Source organism: Micromesistius poutassou (genome assembly GCF_964030765.1).
Source record: "Micromesistius poutassou genome assembly, contig: SCAFFOLD_1157, whole genome shotgun sequence".
Lineage (NCBI taxonomy): Eukaryota > Metazoa > Chordata > Actinopteri > Gadiformes > Gadidae > Micromesistius > Micromesistius poutassou.
The window spans coordinates 1,026-16,860 of NW_028180392.1; the positions used below are offsets into that span (position 1 = coordinate 1,026).

At 48.4% G+C, this 15,835-nt stretch overlaps 1 protein-coding gene across 1 annotated transcript; it reads left to right on the forward strand.

Moving 5' to 3' along the window:
* Positions 1-13,574: 13,574 nt before the first annotated feature.
* On the forward strand, positions 13,575-15,786 carry LOC311370850 (dynein axonemal assembly factor 5-like; the record flags this gene model as incomplete). The annotated part of the gene is made up of 4 exons (XM_084489154.1): positions 13,575-14,124; positions 14,347-14,531; positions 14,845-14,969; positions 15,668-15,786. Coding segments are annotated over 4 exons (979 nt in total), but the record flags the coding sequence as incomplete, so codon positions are not given.
* Between the last annotated feature and the right edge of the window lie 49 nt (positions 15,787-15,835).

Sequence of the window (15,835 nt, forward strand, 5' to 3'; positions counted from 1 at the left end):
GGTCGTGGGGTGGTGTGGTCGTGGGGTGGTGTGGTGGTGGAGGGATGGAGGGGGTGGAGGGGTGGAGGGATGGAGGGGGTGGTGTGGTGGTGGTGGGAGGGGTGGAGGGGTGGTGGAGGGGGTGGTGTGGTGGTGGTGGAGGGGTGGTGTGGTGATGGTGGTGGTGGGGTGGTGTGTGGTGGTGGTGGAGGGGGTGGTGTGGTGGTGGAGGAGGGGTGGTGGTGGTGGTGGTGGAGGGTGGTGTGGTGGTGGTGGTGGTGGTGAGGAGGGGTGGTGTGGTGATGGTGGTGTGGTGGTGGTGTGGTGGGTGGAGGAGGGGTGGTGTGGTGATGGTGGTGGTGGGGTGGTGTGGTGATGTGGTGGTGGGGTGGGGGGGTGGAGGAGGGGTGGTGTGGTGGTGGGGTGGAGGGATGGAGGGGTGGTGTGGTGATGGAGGAGGGGTGGTGTGGTGGTGGTGGAGGGGTGGTGTGGTGGTGTGGTGGTGGAGGAGGGGTGGTGTGGTGATGGTGGTGGGGTGGGGGGGGTGGAGTTTGGAGGCTGGAGCGTGGTCGTCCTGCTTCTCTACCGCCGAAGCATTAAGCTCCTGAGCGGCTCTCGTCTGCGTACGCGTTGCCATGTGAGAGGAGAAAAACACTTCACCGTTCTCTGAGGTCATCATCACAGGATGGAAAGGAGCCATCTTCATCTCCTCGCCAGCTGAAGATGTTCAGTTCTGATTGGAAAGGCGATGGCGTGTCGCAGGAAACAAAGCGATGCGTTTCAGTGGCTGTCATTCAAGCCCCTGGCCGCCATCAGGATGGCTGTTGGTTCCATCTCTCTCTCTCTCTCTCTCTCTCTCTCTCTCTCTCTCTCTCTCTCTCTCTCTCTCCCTCTCCCTCTCTCTCTCTCCCTCTCTCTCTCTCTCTCTCTCTCTCCCTGCGTCATTATCGGCAGATGGATGCCAGGAAGAGACAAGATACCGAGACATCGAGAGAGGAGAGAGAGAGAGAGAGAGAGAGAGAGAGAGAGAGAGAGAGAGAGAGAGCAACAACATCAAAGAAGGGGAGATAGAGACAGAGGAGAGACGAGGAGAGACGAGATGTCTCTTTCACGGGTCACATCGGAACTACACCAGTCTGAGGCAATAGGCCAGGGACAACAAGGACACATAAAACCATGCGTGCATCATTATAATTATTATGAGGACTATTATCATTCCAGATTCAACCATCATCTGCGTGGTGAGTCACATATCGCCGGCCTAACGCGTGCACAACACTTCATTCACGGCAATTAAAATCCAAAACACGGGGGACATGATAAAAGCCTGTGTTTATTGACTGACTCATCCCGACGTGACTGATTGCCACGGTGATGTGAAGTGCTCGAATAACAAAAAAAAAAAAAAAAAAAAAAAAAGGTGACATCCTGTCGCCTTTTACCTGAGCTGCCCGCTGAACGGGCCCCTGGTGCGCTTCACTGGCTGAGCAGAAAGCCTGCGGGGCCCCGCCGGCCCCCCTCCGGCTGACAGGCAGGAGCCCCGCACGCGGCCCCGCCACGCCACACAGGCGCACTGGAGCGTGGAAGGGGCGCGCTGACCCGTCAGTCCACACGGAACCCGCTACCATGGCTTGTGTGTTGCAATGTGTGTTTTGTGTGTGTGTGTGTGTGTGTGTGTGTGTGTGTGTGTGTGTGTGTGTGTGTGTGTGTGTGTAGGTGTGTGTGTGTGTGTGTGTGTGTCTTTGCTAATGGCCTCCAACGTGTCCCCAGTTCACTGGCGTACACACATTTGAGCAATCTGTCACACGCATACACTCAAGACACTGGACAATGAAAACAAATGCTGCACCTCTTCCCTCTGTCACGGTGTCGGACCGCACACACACACGCACGCACGCACGCACGCACGGGACGTACCGTGTTTACATTTCTGAAATAAACAAGGATAGTAAATCAAACTGATGCTGCTGTGAGCAGCAGCCACCCAGAGAGTCGTCCTATTATAACACATTTCTTTCAAGGCTTCATAGACCCCCCACACACACACACACCCACACACACCCACACCCACACACCCACAGACACACCCACACCCACACACACACACACACACACACACATATTGCACCATCCCTTGCTCCTTTGCTCTGGGTGTGTTCATGACACATTTAGATGTTCAGCTGTCACACAGACAGAAGGCCGTTTATTTAACCTTTAAAGTTGATTGAGAATATTCAAGGCTGCAGGTGTACAGTCATACAGTCTGTGCTGTAGGAAACTCGCTGCTGCCTGAAATTATGTTGAACAGCAATGTCTTGTGTGTTGTGTGAGCATTTCATCCAAGGCTTAGGGAGAGTGGGTGTATGTGTGCGTGTGCGTGTGTGTGTGCGTGTGTGTGCGTGTGTGTGTCAGTGTGTTTGGGGTTTAAGTAACGGGCAGATGGGTGTGAACAAAAAAGCGACCACCGTGGTGACCGAGACGAGAGACCTGACTTATCGTTTGGGGGCCACGGGCCCAGGTAGAGGCCCTTGGGTCACTGAGTGCATTCCTGGAGAGCCAAGAGGGGCCAGCGGGGATAGATCACAATTACCCGACCAAAAGGTGAGAGGGTGCAACCTTGGATGGGTGGGCGGCGGGTGCATTTGCAGTGCGCATTTCAAATGCCCATGTGCAAAAAGGTTATTAATAATCTAGTGTTGAGATTAATATCTAAAGACTGACAGGCGGGCGAGTTCAAATGTGGGTGAACGGGGGCGTTTTCAGTTTCCTTCGCATCAGATATGCCTGAACCAATCATGTTGCTGGGCGGGGTTCTGTAAACACAGAACTGCCAAACACACACTCATGGTGTGTTCCAGATGCATCGTACGCCAGCCGCACAAGTTGCTCTTGTGACGTAATTTCCTGGCTTGTAGCACTTATAGCGTTCCCGTTTGTCTTTTATGGGCATCGCTACGCGACGAGTCGGTCGTTGGCGGCCGTCATCGTTATTGTTAGCTACATTAGCCTCTTTAGCAAACCGGCTCAACCAACAACAAAACGTTACATTGTATCGCACGCACAGAAAGACTGTGCAATGCATAAAGGTGGTGGTGGTGACCGGATTAAAGCAGCAATGTAATCAAGTGTGTAAGAGCATCTCATTACTGGTGCAGCCATCTTTGTTTGTCGAGTTGTACGGTTATCCTCGATGAACTCGGTGGACTCTCAGAAGTAAGAATGGAAACGACCGAAAGGGGGGCATGCCTCGGTGAAACGTCGCAGAAAGCTAGGAGATTTTCCACTTTCCAAGCCGTGCCGGTGGCGTACTATGCATCTCGAAGACATCGTAAGCCAGCAGTGGTGCACTGTAAACAAGTGTCTGTAAAGGTGTCAGATCAACACCATTGACACCGCCCTTCTGACAAAGCAAGCGACAAGGCGTGACTCTGTCCTGTGCAGCTTGTGGTTTCAGGCCGGGCCTCTGTGCCTTCTCCCCCCCAAAGGTTCTGCCATGACATAGTAGGACTACTGGAGCTGAGATGGATAAACACATTTTTGGTCCAACTCTACTGTTCAACAATGACTACAGGTCATTAAGGAGCAGATAGAGGTTACACATCTTACTCGACATTATATTGCAGGTGAAAAGGTCAACACAGAACAAAAATTCAGCTGTGAGTACATCCATTCAAATCCATTTAGAAAACAATCCATTCTCTTGTTTTCTAAATGCATTCAAAAACAAGGGGATTCCAGTAAGAAAACACACCACACAATGTATACCACTTCTATTCGGACCATGTGTTCTGCATGTCATGTACGTTTAAACACAGAACTCTTTGTACATTGGGCACAGATGTCGCTATGGTTATGGCTGATGTTTAAATACCTACGATTAAAGATCATTTACATTAACCATGCGCAAACGACATTCCCGGGGCATGGTTAAGCCACGGAAAAGTACAGAGTCTCGTAATGCAATAACAACAGACTGGTGGAAATGTACTGAATCACGACATTATAATACTGCTGCATCACAGTTCACCAGGGTCTAGGAAAACTACTGCCCTTGGATCAATGACAACGAAGCTGCGTAGAATCCTGTTGTGTGAAAAGTGTTTTTCTATTCCTGGCAGAAAGGGGGTTGGTGCGCTTTGAGGCTGTGCAGCAGCGATCACAATCTTTCAGTGTCCCCCCATGCTGTTTTATGAAAAAGGTCCATGTCGACTCCTGTTAATCATTAGAAGCACACATGCACATGCTTGCTCACAAGCGCACACACACACACGCACACACTCGCAGCACTCCGACACAATACTGGGTCAACTGTACTACAGGTGACCCAGTCTAGGACTGCAGGGGAATGACACTAAAAGAGACAGATGGGGTTTGAACAGAAAGAGTAACTAAGGAGATAGACGAGGGAGATAGAGATCTGTGGCCTAAACCAGCACCATACTTCATCCCCCTCTAAACGCTCTTCACAGACTGCGAAAACAAGTGTGCGCTCCTGACAATTTGTCAATCAGAGGCCTTTGAAGACCCTGGCTGGCTGTGTTGTGATAGGAGCTGGTGACAGACGAATGTTTGGTAGCACAGGAAGACTGTAATGTTTCACGGGGGAGAGAGAGAGAGAGACGCAGGCTGACTGACGCACAGGAATCTCCCACAATGCACTCTGTTGCGGGCCTTTGACGTGGCGGAGAGGTGTGAGGTGTGGACACGTTGCACGTGAACCCGCGGCGACAAGGTAGGTCAGTCAGTGCGTTTACATGACACTCAAGAAAGTCGACTTATTGGCTTAGTCCAACTATGATTGGATTACTAAAATGCATGTATACACCTTAGTCGAGTTATACTCAAATCGAATTGGGTTACTCATAGTCGAATTAAGACCCCTAGATAATGCGATTCATAGTCAAGCTAAGCATGCATGTACGGAGTCTAATTGGATTATGCATTGAATTGCGTTCTGCGCATGCATTAGAAAGATGTTTTCAGTAGACAGCTGTCAACTCACTTTGGGTCGGCGATTTATTTAAAAAGCTGGCGCAGACGATGGAGGAAGCTGGTGTCGTGCCAATGTAGTTAGTTAGTTATCATACATGCATTCAGTACACACACCCAAGGCTGAATTAAAAGTACATGTTTTTCTAAATGTTGCTCATCAACGAGGTTGTAAAATAACTACGATCTTTATTCATTCATTGCGCCGCGGCCGAACTGATGGGGGTATTCTCTGATATTATGAATCTTACAGACTGCGTCGGGTTCTCAGACTCTCTGGTACTTCCACAACAAGTAAAGACTCCTAGTCGGGTTTATTTCGACCATGGGGAAAAGGAATTGAAGTCCAGATTGAAAAGCGACATGGAGGAGAAAGCAATGTTTCAGCAGACAGCTGTCAGTTCACTTCGGGTCTATATCATTTCTCAGACGCTCCATTGTTCCTCTCGGTCGTATGTGGACTCCTCCGCCGGCAGAGCAGCCGGAGGAGTCGGCATACGACCGAGAGGTTGGAACAATGGAGCGTCGGAGAAATGATATGGACCCAAAGTGAACTGACAGCTGTCTGCTGAAACATTGCTTTCTCGAATGCCGCCTGAGTATGTTGTTGCAGGTGACGTAAAGAGGTCAACCGGTGGCTCTATTACCACTAGTACCACTAGTTGAAATGGGCACAGCGCCACCTATCGTACCGGGGCATGACACGCTTCAGCTAAATGAATCGATTTACTCACCACCATGTATACGCGGACAATTGCAGTTGTCCAATTGAGGAGCATAGTCGAGCTATGGCTTTAATCGAATTAAGCTGTGCATGTAAACGTACTGAAAGCAAACGGTGACCTACATAGAGAGCCTTCTGACAGGAAAGACTGAACCAAAACTGCGGATTGTGCCGCTGTTGATCAAATAAACTCTCTCTCTCTCCTTCTCTCTCCCTAACTCCCTCTCTCTCTCTCCCTCCCGAAACAGGGTAGGGGGACACAAGACACAGTCTGCTGACACCCTGCCCCCCCCCCCCGCAAACATGGCCGCTAGCTTTGAGAACACAGGGAACATTCTGCTCATCACAAACAACAGCATGCTCACGACCACGCACGCAAGATGAGTACCAACCGGACTCAGCCTCACACACAGACAGACAGACGAGGTGGGCAGGGGTCATGTGGCACCTATTTGAGGCAGGGTTGATGGAAAGAGATAGAATAGTGGAAATAGGGAAGGAGGGAGTGTAGGAGGAAAAGGTGCAGATGTAGTGCCACGCAGATATAGTATCTAGTCACATGACCACCATTAACGTGATCACAGTTCTGTGTATCCCTGCGTTTTGATGACCAGAAACGCTTTGAATAAAGCGGGCCCCTGAAACAGTGCAAGAGGGTTCAGCCTTTGCATCAGCACAGGCTAAAAAGAGGCGTTATCGCAGGGATCTCCACATTGCATTTCTTGCTTAGGCGATCTCTCGTCTGTAGGCCATCTCACTTGCCCGTTGAACAGATGGAAGGGGAAACTGATTGCCATCAAGCACACACCAAGTGCATTTGTATTTTGGGCTCTTTGTACGAGAGGTGCTCATGTGGGACATCTTTGGCAAATTCCCCAACCCCGGTGTGAAGGCCTTCCTTCACCATCGCCTTCCTGTCATCAGGAAGGCGATGGTGAGCCTGTTAAAACATGAAACTCAAGCCTTCAGCACAGCCACAATGCAGCGGCTAAAATGGATATGTGCTCTGTTACAAATGGCGGAAAGCTTGTTGGTCTGTAATGGATTAACAGATTTACATAATGGACTTACGTTTTCCATCATTCAAAAAACACAATCGCATTTTAAATGAATTCATTTAGAAAGGCCCCGATGATGTAATATCAGTCCACCTCGATGGAATCCAATGCATTAAACAGACCCACTGTCTGTTCCGTCTTCTAATAGCGCTGCACAAAACAGGCCAGAGTCAGCTCGGTACGAGCAGGAACCCTACGACTCACAACAACAACAAACAGAAAAGAAAAAAAAACAGAAAGAAAGCTGCTTACACTAAAGCACCGAAAGTGTTTTGCTGTTCCCCATCGGGGAAAGTGGAAGCCATTAGGGTTGACCTTGCAGGGCTGCTGGAACAGAGCGAGCCAGCTGCTCTGCGGGCTGCGCCCGGTGCGCCTGCAGCCGGTGGGGCCTGGTGGTGAGGAGTGAAGCCCCCCGTGACAAACCTGAGGTTCGCCGCCTCATGAATGCGTCTTTTGTGGACGGCCAGCCCCCTTCCAGTGCGGCAGGTTATCTTTAAACTCGGCGCCAACCTTTATAGTGCATTCTTCTTTGTTATCATGTGGTTTCACTTTTTTCACACTTTGAAATGAACGGGGGAAATGAATCGCGGGGGTACCTGATGCTGCAATTACGTTATCAAATAAAGTTAGAGTTGAGCTGTCATCGGAGCATGTGTGGAGCGAGGGGGCAGCTATCGCACATCTGTTGGGCGGCGCCGTGGGAGCGTTCACAGGGCTGGACTCCGGTGAAAGGGGCTTGTGGTCCGTATGAAACGTGAAGGCGTTTCAAAGACATAAAAGCCGGTGTCGGCCGTTATTCATTGGAAGGTAATGGTTGGCTGACCCACAGAGGTTACACGGCAATGGGGCTACTGTAGCGTTGATCAAAGATATGGTTATATCCAGCGATAGTCAGGCGGGTCAAACGCCAGCTGGGACCTGGGGAATGGGTTTGGTCGAGGACGTGACTGCTGCTTCTATGCGGAGAATTCTGTGTTCTTTCTGTCCAACAAAGACGTCAGCACTGACAAGAAAGAAGGAAAAAAAGATCGAAAGAAAGAAAATGGATGAAGACATCCCGACAGAGCAAGAAAGCAATCATGGAGTGAAGACGATGAGGATAATGACAGCGAGCGATAGAGAGAAAGAGAAAGAGAGAGAAAGAGAGAGAACAAGACAGAGAGACTCAAGATGAGAGAGCAAGAGATGCAAAGAGAGAGAGAGAGACAGAGAGAGACACAAAGTCAGTGAGACAGAGAGAGATGCAAAGTGAGTGAGACAGAGGGAGATGCAAAGAGAGCGAGCGAGAGTCAGAGAGAGCAAGAGAGCGAGAGAAAGAGAGAGAGAGAGAGAGAGAGAGAGAGAGAGAGAGAGAGAAAGGAGAAACGGATGAGAGATGGTCAGATTGTGGGAGCCACATGAAATGGATCCCGTTGTGGATATGAAATGAGATTAGGGCGAGCCGACGAGAGAAGAATACCCGGATGATGTAACCGGCCCAGGTGAGAGCGGGCGGATTATGAAAGAAAGAGAAAAAAATAAACCTGAATAAAAAGAGCCCATTGAACGCCTCATCAGGCTGGGCTCCATCGATCATCACCTGTTTCCTAGGTTACCCCCTCTAGCCAACAAGTTTTGACGAGTGCTGAAAGAAAAACACACGTGCACGCGCACGCGCACGCACACACACACACACACACACACACACACACACAGGTAGGGAACATTTGCAACAAAGGGGGCTGCATCTTTGTGTGTGTGTGTGTGTGTGTGTGTGTGTGTGTGTGTGTGTGTGTGTGTGTGTGTGTGTGTGTGTGTGTGGGTGTGGGTGTGTGTGTGTCATGAGTCCCAGATTGGGCCTCATAACACAAACAGACCTTCTATTTGTATTTTATGCAAAAGGCATAATTTCATTAAATACAAAATAATACATCCCTGAAAACCTATCAACAGGTGTGATGTTGTCTGTGTTTTGTATTCCTTAGACCCTACTAGCTAGAATAGTTCTACTATTACAAAAGTTGTCGAAACATGTTTGTGTTGGTGGACTACCTTCAATTCTACTCTCATACGTCGAGGTAAAGCAGCAACAGTAGGACTTCAGCCAGATTAGGGATGGATCCTGAAATGGATGCTTAATCTTCTTAAACAACTGGGTCAACCCACTATATCACTATGTGAAGCTTCTGACTTGGGATGGGCAATTTTCAAATGAAAAAAATATGTGTTGTTATCAATAAAAACAGTCATTTGGAAACTGGCCTATCAATGCAAGATTTAAATTATTGAAAATTTGTATTTTGAGTCCCATTAGTCCTTTTGACATTATGCTATAACTACATAACATCACCTATATATACCCTTACAAATCATACCATGTAGCAAAAGCGACTTTAACTAAATGAGTTGAGGTTGAATGTCTTTCTTTTCACAGTTGAAAGCCGTTGTTTAGTATGTCGGTTGAAAGACACATCAGTGGATGACTCACTAAAAACACAATTAACCTGACAGCGCCATACCCTGCTAACGCTGGGCTGAACCAGTGTTCCTGTGCTCCTGTCGTGTTACCGTCTACTGTCTCATGCTGTTTTAGAAGCTGATTATGCACCACTCAAGAAGAACACGATGAGCCTCGATGACATGTGGTGCTTTAAAAAGAAACAAAAACCATTTAAACAAGCAGCCAAAAAAAGAGTTGCTTATATCTTAACTTTATAGTTGCATGTTCAACAAGTGTGTTGTTTTATGTAGTGATGTGATCTTTCCTCCCCCCCCCTAATAGTATAACTTGTGTGACAGCTGTTTTAGTAAATTATACACATGTGGGTCATTGGTAACCATTCTACAAGATACAGTTGCAACCCAACCCTGACTGAGGACCCCTGAACTCAACGATAGCCACGCCAGTGCATCCAGATGCCCCACGTTGCGTGTATGCTGCTGTACGCCGCTATATCCACCGCCGCCATTAGCATTCACGCTCACTCTGTGACTCTGCAGCATTATAATCCCCCCCTGGAGAACAGGGGCAGCTCCCTCTACCTTTGCTACACCCGCTTTGACGCACTGTCTCCTTGGCAACGGTGCTGTCGAGAGCGTCCGCCTGGCGCGGCACAGGTGGGCAGAAGAAACACAAAAACAAGCAAAGGCCACCCGCGTCAGGAACCGCCGAGGACGCAGGCAGCCGTCGGAGCGAGTTAACCGAGTCCTACTCAGGCCACCTAATGCAGTGGACGTGGTTTTTTTAAATGTCGCATGAAGATGCAAAAATACGACCAAACCACGGGATACTGAATTTAGACACGTCAAGGGAATCACCAGGTACTGTTTTTACACCGCACCAGTCAGTTGAATCTCACATGCGCTCTTACTAAGAGACAAGTCTTTGAAAGGGTGGGCTTTCAAAACCCTGAGGCCCGAGCGTTTGAACTTGGTGTGATGCGGAGGAGAGCCATATCTGATCTTCGTCTTCACAATCAGCACCACTGTTTAAGGATCTGCTCTGCAGAGCTGGTCTCCCCGCGGGCTTCCCTCCACCACCCCCGGGGCCCTGTTAATGACCTTCCCCAGCTCCAGCACGTGAACCCCTGCAGACTACTGAGATCAACTGGATGAAAGCAAAGGCCGTGGTAAAGGAGGGGGGGGGATCCCATGACCTGCTCATGATGGGCCCGAGATGGCCGACAGGGATTCTGACACAGATCAAAGATGTTCTCAATCTCCTTTCTAGGAAATGGAGTAACTGGACTGAGATGAGCTCACGTGTATTTTTCATTTAAAATAAAGAAAGAGAGCAAAGGAGACGAGAATTGTCAATAGAATCCATTTTCTTGAATTGTTAAAATAAGTGGCGACTGGCAAAGGAAAAATAGTGAATATAGTGATATTTTAAAGGTGGAGCAAAGCATAGAAAGAGTTTGGATATTCACCAGATATCAACGCTCTGTATTAGCCATGAGACTGAGACGGGATGACCTAAATATGCGATGGCAGTGTGTCTATCGGTGATCAGGGCCTACCCGCCCAGGAGACTCAGCATCACTGTCGGCAGCAGCACTCCTCCACAGGGCTATCGTCTGCATAATCGGGGAATTACAAAGTACCCTGCCCTGCCCTCAACATAGCCTAACTAAAAACACAATGGATTCAACATTAAAGTCGATGTATAGAAGTGTTTCCTGCAGGAACTACAACAGTAACAAGAAGGTAAAACAAATGTGTGACCCGCCAAGGTCCAGTGTAGGTGTAACGCACATGGACTGGATTCTACATTCAATCATTTAAAACTACTTTCCATGTGTACATTTATAGAATGTAATGCTGGATTTATTTTGGGTACCTTGGAGTACCAAAAAGAAAAAAAAAGTGTGAGACTTGGACAGTGTACTTGGATCATAATTAGATTTCTAGCATCCCTAATGGGAATGAGGTTCTTTAGTTAAGACTCGTATCAACCTGCCAATACATGCAAGCAGACGCCATTGGAGATTATGAGACTAATATCGAACCCTGCAAACTGGACCGCTGCCATACAAACGACAAGCAGTCACTCGCTCCAATACAATCAAGTGAAGCATCATAGAAGTTAAATTACCAGCTTTTACAGCTGGTGCGATATAATAGTGTCATAGTCCTCTAGTCACTCAGTTATAACTGGGTCATATGCCGGTTATCTTTCACTGTATCTATATCCTGCGTAGTTTCTGGCCTTGACAACTATGAATACCTATTATTGTATATAATATAAAAAATATAAAAAACATACACTCCACATCTACTCATAATGAATAATTCTATCATAAAATACCCCAAATCCAACATCCATTTGAGTTGCACTTTCTTCAAACACAATGTGCACTACAAACACTACTAGATAAAGAACAAACTGCACTGCGGTTCACACAGAGAGCACCACTTTGAACACAAGAAGTGTTACACAACCTCTTCAGCTCATGTCTGCAGTATTCTGACTCAAGCAGCTCCAAGTCTCTGAACTCTGACATCAAACCCAGTCAGAGAGTGTTTGCGTCACGGGTTTTCCCCGTCCACTGCAATGCATGCAGAAGAACAACTACACCCAAAAAATAACGATCAACCATCAACTTGTGCCCCAACAGATTGGAAAACCGTTGAATGAAGAACAAGGCGCTGCGTTGTCACTGACCTTCTCCAGCTTTTCAAAGTGCTCCCGAAGGAACTTCATAGGCCGCTCGGGCTTGGCGATGCACAGGTTCACAATGCACTCTTTGAGGATCTGCTGGATGTTGTGCCGCTGCACAAAGACCTCACAGCCCTTCAAACTCTCGTCTTCGTCCAAGTTTGAGGAGGTGGCCATCTTATCTTTTATCACTGTGGGGGGGGGGGGGGGGGGGGGGGAGAGAGAGAGAGAGTGGGAGGGGTGGGAATGGGAGGGAAGAGAGAGAATAATTGTGATGGGAAAAGTGTAGTTACAACGCTGGGAAGGAGGGCTGAGAGAGAGGCTGGGAGGAGCAAACCGAGGGTGACCCTTGTGATGTTTACAACTCTTCTTCTGATGAAGTGGTGCCGATGCCATGTCACATTTTGAACTCATCGCATTAGAAATACGAATATGTACAGCGACGTACGTATCTGCAACTGGATGGTCATGCAGCACGCAGCAGTATGCTGTAATGTATCAGCGGTGTGAGGTGTTCTCTTGTAGAGGTTTAAATGACGACAGATGTCATTTGTTCTAGCTTAATATTGGGTTGCATTCGTGCATCGCGATGGGTCGTTTGCTGTCACTGACACCTGCACTTCCTGAAATGACAACATCCTTATATCAAGACGTTGCCTACGCTGTTAGCTTCACACGCTGTGCCTGGAAGGTATAGAATAATAACCCTCCGAAAGGGTTGAATAGGATGGATAGGCTGATGATGCTGTATACAAACACCTCACCACAACTAAGCACCTGTTCTGATGCGTTCGACAGGAGAGCTAAGCTAGTCCAGCTAGCACTTTGACAGCTAGCGGTATGGTTTTGGTCCATCGCACCATGAAAACATGCGAGGATGGGTAATATAGCACATTACACAACAAGTTGATTCGCTACGGGCTGTGCGACGCACCGCGATGCACACTGAAGCAAAAGGGGTCCCTTAACCGTCAGACGGTGGTTTCCTGTATGGGGTTGCTTACCGTGTTTTCAGAGGATGCTCACGGAAGCCACTGCTGGTGCTAGGTTGCTGGTTGAGACGGGGCTGCCCTACGTCAAGCCTGTAGCGGGGATGCTGCTGCTGCCGCTGCGTCTTCCTCTGCGCTCCACGCTGCGCTGCGTCGGTCCGCGTGACGTCAGTCTCATCACTTGGAGAACCGCAAAGAAGCAACACCGACCGCAATAGTGTGTATAGTATTATTGATTCAATTTAAAAAAAAAGTGTGCGTACATTGTATATTCGTGTTGTTAGAGCGAATGAATACGAAACAGACGTATGAGTGACATTCATTTCACATTGATGGTAGTGTTTTATTATTGCGTTGCTGTGTTATGTAGTCTACTTATACTGTGCATCATGATGATATATTTTCATACAAAAACTAACCCCAAATCAGTTTAATGAAAGAATAATGCTTCAAAATAGACATTAGAAATAATAATAATAATTTTAATTTTAGTGGTAATAATTATATATATATATTATATATAGAGAGAGATTTTTTATTGTTATACACATTTTATAACACATTATATGGGATTTTAACTATTTTCTGCTCTACTACTAACGAAGAAACAACAGTCCCAAGATCCCCTCGGCTCGAGCTCCCTGCCTGGAGCAGCTGCCGTAAAGCAGTGTTTATCTGCCGCGGAGCCGTTCGTGTCCATGACAACAGGGAACATGTCAGCCATGGAGTCCGGAGACGAGCACGTCGCCGAGGTCCTGAGGGGACTGGTTCGCCACTTAAATTGCCTAAACGAGGACAACAAAGCCACCCGAAAGAGGGCACTGGAAGCGATCAAAAAGGAAACCATCGACAGGGGGCTGTCGGGCGGCGTGCTGCAGGAGGTCTTCTCCTGCCTCCTCAAGCCCCTGCTCAAATGCACGTCGGACCCCATGGAGCGATGCAGGGAGACCGCCATTCTGATGCTGACCGACTTTATTCGCTGCGTCCCTCAGCCGGAGGACTCGCTCGTCTACCTCATGCCCTGTCTCACACAGAGGCTGGGGGGGAAGGAGATCGTCGAGCCGGCCGAGGAGCTGCGGCTGTCCAGCGTGGAGCTGCTGTCTCTCACGGTGGAAGTGTGCGGGAAGCAGCTGGCGCCCTATCTGGACGATATGATCAAGATATTACAGGTCACTATCGTCGACCCGTGTCCCGACGTCAAAAGAGAGAGCTGCAAGTGCACTGTACTCTTTGCAAAGTGTGTGCCAGGTGGGTGCACGCATGTTTAGGAAACGTGTTGCCATAGTTGCCGAGATGCGCTTCCTTATTTGCGACGGATGGGTTCAGTTTACGGCATGCTCTTTCCTCACTGCTTGTGTTGGTGTTATGTTATCATAAATGATCCCCTCAATCAAAACCCATTGCCTTTGGTGATCTACGTTTGAGTTCATGGTTACATTTTGATTGAATGTGTCCTTGTATTTCTCCCAGAACACTTTCACATGCAGGCGGAGAGTTTGGTGAAGCCGTTAATGCAGAGCATCTCCCACCAGCACTCCAGGGTGCGGGTGTCCGTCCTCGAGGCGACCGGTGCTGTGGTCCAGCACGGGACGGGGAAAAACGTGGACGATGTGCTCTCTCACATGGCCCAGAGACTCTTTGACAATTCTCCACAAGTATGGCTGAAATGACTCACGACATATATATATGAAGCAGTGGTTCTCAAACTGTTAGATGACAAACTGACTTAACTTTATTAAGGGGATGTTCAGATTCTACTCGTTGTATTAAGGTGTTATTATTATATAATTGTTCATAGCAAATATTAAAATGACAAAAAAGACTTCCATCTTCCAGACACCCCCTGCATGTCTTCAAAGTACCACTAGGGGTACAGGCAGTTAAAACACTGAATATATGTTATGGTTCGGATGGGAACATTTGTAACTTAACTCAACCCTTTTTTTTGCCTTTCTTTATATGATTTAGGTGCGGAAGTCCGTGACCACCGTGGTTGGTGATTGGCTGCTCAACATGAGAGACAGATATTCCTATTTCCACAAACTCATCCCACTTCTGCTGAGCAGTATTACCGACGAGGTCGATGAAATAAGGTAAAAACAATTCCCCCAATACCCCAGCTCTGTGCAGTGCAGAAATCCCGTTATACCATAGTCGGACTGCTGGATCTGACATCAGGCTCTTTGAGGTTGAGTTGGAGTTGACAGGGAGACTCTGAGTCCTAACAGCCTAACCACTCATTGTTATTGATTTGGGAAACGAGGTGTCTCTGAGGACATTGAATCAATTGATCACCATCTTAATGCTCTTGTAGGGAAGACTCAAGAGTTATAAAGAGAGAGAGCAGAGGAGGGCAAGTAAATGACCCCAAACCGGCCCCTCCCTCCCTGCTCCCTCCCATAGGTGTCTCTGCCAAGGAGAAGTGTTGCATCGGCAAATCTTTGGTGATTGACCGACAAGATGGATTTCCTGAACCAATCAGGAAATCTCTTTCCCCATTTTCAGGGCACCTCATTTTGGTCAACAATGATCCGGGAGCTGTCTTAAAATCGAAATTGGCTCCCTCACTAACAGCTGTCGGGTGGCTATGCCATTTCGAACGAATTACGATCCAATATTAGCTCTTACCTACAGCACCTTTTTAAGTTAGGATTGAAACATTTCGGTGCGCTGTCTTGAATTTGGGGTTGGGCTCCCATGTTGGGAACCCCCTGCCCTGTACCATCCGGCCCTCGTGCTGAGGATGCTGACGTTGTCATGACTCCCGTCCGGTCACACGGGCCCTCTGCAGACTGCTGGCAGAGCAGCTCTGGAGGAAGACGGGCGAGCAGTGGGAGCGGGAGAACGAGGACGACATCAAGGACAAGATGGACTTCCTCCTGGCTCCGCCCCCCCTCTACCCAGCCGGAGGTTAGTCAGAGCCGGCCCCATGGCAACCCTCGCCTCCTCCTATAAATGC